Source organism: Cryptomeria japonica, chromosome 3 (genome assembly GCF_030272615.1).
Source record: "Cryptomeria japonica chromosome 3, Sugi_1.0, whole genome shotgun sequence".
NCBI classification, from domain to species: domain Eukaryota; kingdom Viridiplantae; phylum Streptophyta; class Pinopsida; order Cupressales; family Cupressaceae; genus Cryptomeria; species Cryptomeria japonica.
Window position 1 is genome coordinate 688,447,201 of NC_081407.1, and position 4,160 is coordinate 688,451,360.

The window sequence follows — 4,160 nt, forward strand, 5'->3', positions numbered from 1 at the left end:
GTAAGTCACATTACAGGTTCTTATCTTTTTCATGGAGTATTTTTTATCTACAAAATTGTTTTAGTTACTGGTACAGGAGTTCGAGCATTAGGCTGAAACTCTTCAATTAGGAGCCAAAGATTAAAGAGTATCTATTTTCGTTCTGTCAAATTTATGAAGAACACGATCCATCAGCTAAGAGCCAAAGACTGAAAGATATCTATTCCAAACAGTATCCATTCCACCAAATTTACGAAAGCACGATCCAAACATATCTCTTTAGATTGAGGGGATTGAGGATTTGGGTCACAGTGATTTTGAAACAAAATGATAGAGGGATTTGTGCTTCATGTTCTGTTCATAGTCTGTATATCTGGCACTGGTGCTGCAACTTCTATTCTAGTTTATCTTGTTTTTTCTGCATTTATAGAACACAAAAGCTTCAACTACTTTGGATTCCTCATAAGCTCATTGGCACTTATTTCATTTTTGATGGTCCTGTGGGGGGCAAAGTTGATTGCAGGGAGGTCACAGACTAGAAGAACAGAAAACACTGATGTGACTGAGTTTGATCCTCCTTCAGATTACATCATTAATTTAAATCTAAGGCCAAATCCATATTTGGTGGGAGAGACAACTGTTCAGTACAAAGAATCAGATGCTGTGGAGATGTGTGTTGTTTGCCAGTTAGATTTTCAAGAGCATGAGAGAGTCATCTTTCCAATGGGGTGTAAGCATTATTTTCATAAGGAATGCATCACCCACTGGCTTCTTTATCACCACATCTGCCCAGTCTGTAGAAGGGTCATACCTCATGGCCCTGATTCTGCTACAAGGGATGAAATCTCAGTCATCCACATTATTATTACTGCTGCAACAACCTCTAATGGTGATGAAGGAGATTTGACTACTGTGGACTGTTCTCAATCTGCAACAAATCCAACTGTCACAGAGACTGTTGATGGAGATAGTCAATTAGTTATGGAAGATAAGGTTGTATAATTGGTTGCACTTTGTTAGGCGGCAGATTGTTTTTGTTTTGTAATTTTCTCTTGTGATTAATAAATTTTTACTCCTTTTATTTTTAAAATAAAAAAAATGTCTATTATCATTGAGTAAGCTACTATGCATTAAGAAATGTAGATTTCAATTTCTTCATTGTTTGCAAATATAGGTACTCTCTTTTTAATCTGAAGCAATAAAAAAAGCATGGGTTTTTTTTAATATGGAACTTGCTGAAATTTGATGATAAATTTAAGGTTCTTTATCTTTCTTCTATATTTTTCTCCTTGATTTACATGGAGGTAGATCTGAATACTTCCAAGTTTAAAAAATATATCTCATATGTTGTGTATATATTCTGCCGCGGCTATTCTGGTTCCAAAACAGACCTTTCTTATAGTCTGTTAGTTAATTGCAGTCGTTTATTGCAAAATCAACAGTGTAAAAGGTGTGTGTTAGTCAATCCTTACTGTCTTTTTGGAGCCAGAATAGACTCGTCTTATATATTCCTGGAATATCTAATTTTTGTGACAAGACATTGCATTAAATAAAAATATTAAAAATTGCCAATACTGTATCAATAAAGTTGCACAACTCTTGCAGTTAAAATTTACAAATTTTAATTACCGAAGGTACAAGTAGACAGCTATTGGTACTTATGAAATTTAATAATGAGCTTTTAGTTTTATTATTTTATTTCTTAAAAGTTAATAATTAAAAGATTAAGTAAACAAGAAATGCAGAGTCATTAGAACATGAGCAGTTATGAATCCCTTTGAAAAGAGTGAACAATCATTAAAACATGTGAACCCCTTCCCAAAAAATGAGGGATATCAGATGAAAAAACTAAATGCCAAAATGCCAAAAGAAAGAACAAAGTTAAAGTTTCAATGATTAAGAATGGGATCTTTTGGACAAATAATTTAATGCTCATTTCAGCTTCTTTTAATTAATGACTGCAGGCGAAAGAATTTAATACCCAATATTGATATCTTAAACAATTGTCACAAACTGGATTATATAAACCTTGGTAAGTGACAGCTTTGGCCCATATCTTCTCCTGTTATAGTTAGGCATTCATTAGCAAATCCTCTTTAGATTGAAGGGATTGAGAATTTGGGTGACAGTGATTTTGAAACAAAATGATAGAGGGATTTCTGCTTCATGTTCTGTTCAGTCTGTATATGTGGCACTGGTGCTGCAACTTCTCTTCTAGTTTCTTTTCTTTTGTCTACATTTATAGTACACAAAAGCTTCAACTACTTTGGAATCCTCATAAGTTCATTGGCACTTATTTTATTTCTGATGGTTCTGTGGGGGGCAAAGTTAATTTCAGGGAGGTCACAGACTAGAAGAATACAAAGCACTGATGTGACTGAGTTTGAATTTCCTTCAGATGATTGTAAGCAAAATCCATATCTGGTGGGGGAGACAAGTGTTCAGCACAAAGAATCAGATGCTGTGTAGATTTCCGTGCATTTTGAACCCTAGATAGACGTCAACAATTACTGTGTCATCTGGACATTTTTTATTAGATACAGGAGAATCAAAATATTAATTATTAAGATTATTAGATAAAAGAGTCAATTTTATGTGGAGATAAAAAAAATTATTGATAAGTGTTGTAATTTTATATAAAATCACATTTTAAATTTTATATTTTCTTTTTCAAAAAGGGCAAAAAAATTATTAAATACAAATGAAGATTACAAAGTAAGAATAGCTCACAGCTAGGCAAAGAACAAAGAATTATCCATTCCTATCCCCCCCAACTAATTGATCGAAAATATGAGATAAATCCAAAGAAAAATATTCCCTATCTACGACATTCCAACCCTACATACCATTAGATACCCATTTTGTAGGCAATGGGCTACTATATTCCACTCCCTAGGAATATGACAAAAAAAACAAATTCTAAAGACCTACTTAAGTAAATGTCAATCACTTGTTAATTAGATTCACAAATAATTCTTTTCCATCCAAGATCATGTGCTCTTTCCAATACATACAAGATAGCAAGGCCCTCCATGAAATTATTCGTATGGAACCTTTTATAAATGGAAAAGAAAAAAATGAACTACACCAAAACTATCTCTACCAATACCACTCTAGAAGAGCCATCAATATTTATTATCTCCTTATTATTTATACATTTTTGTGTATTTATTATTTTATCTTTTTTGTATGTTTATACATTTTAATAACATGTGTTCTATCTACTTGATAATTACTCTCATGTTTTCATTTATTCTTGTGCATGCATCATCCATCAAAATTTAGTCCATTTTTATTCAAGGATTAGTTTGTTGTCGAGGCTATCCTCATGATTGTAGACTCATCGCACTCTAACTCAAATATGACTCACTTCCATCTTTTCCCTTAATGTCTAGGACCAATTACACACGTGTGTCTAATATATTGATATGTTCTTGTATTTAAAAGCATTCAATGTATTCGTCCTAAGGAGATAGTCAATGACTTGAGAGCTAAATCTAATTATCATTCACTTTATGATCTTCAATTGATTTGCTAAAAGGAATTTAGTTCCAAGCAATCATTTAAGAAGAATTTGTGTTACTAAAAAATTGTTGTTTTGGATCATTTTCAATTTTAGAGATTTTTTATTAGGTGAAACCTCCTTGTAATGCAACAACAACCCTTTCAAGTATTTTAAATATTGTCAGGTCCATAGACATTCAAGAAGCAAAGAGAGGAAATCAAGATCAATTAGATGTACCAAAGGACAAAAGTTTATAAATTACACACAAGTTTACAAGAGTAGAACAAGTTTGTGGTCATGGGTTCATCCCTAACACTTGCAATTGTCCTTGTACTATAAATAAAAATGATCTTAAGGTGATTACTAGTGAGCCATATAATGTTCTTTATCACAGGGCTTATAAGTATAAATCTTCATTAGTTTTCGTAAACTTGTCAATTATTGGACTAAGTACGTTTATTTTCTATTTACATTCCCTCACATTTCATTTAAGAAGTTGAATTCAACTTAATGCTCATAATTAAATGTTTTAGGTTAAAGGTGCTTATGTGTATGCATTTTATTAAATTAGCCTACAATAATCATAAGCAAAACTTATATTCCCCCACATTTTGGTCAACTTGATAACTTCTACACAAGCTCTCTTTTCTTTAGAGATTTTAAATTAACATTTATC

At 32.2% G+C, this 4,160-nt stretch overlaps 1 protein-coding gene across 1 annotated transcript; it reads left to right on the forward strand.

Annotated features, from left to right (window-relative positions):
• The first annotated feature begins 306 nt into the window (after positions 1 to 306).
• Positions 307 to 981, forward strand: LOC131051527 (RING-H2 finger protein ATL52-like). The gene has a single exon (XM_057986096.2). It carries the CDS (start codon positions 307 to 309, stop codon positions 979 to 981), a length of 675 nt encoding a protein of 224 aa, XP_057842079.2.
• The last annotated feature ends 3,179 nt before the right edge of the window (positions 982 to 4,160 follow it).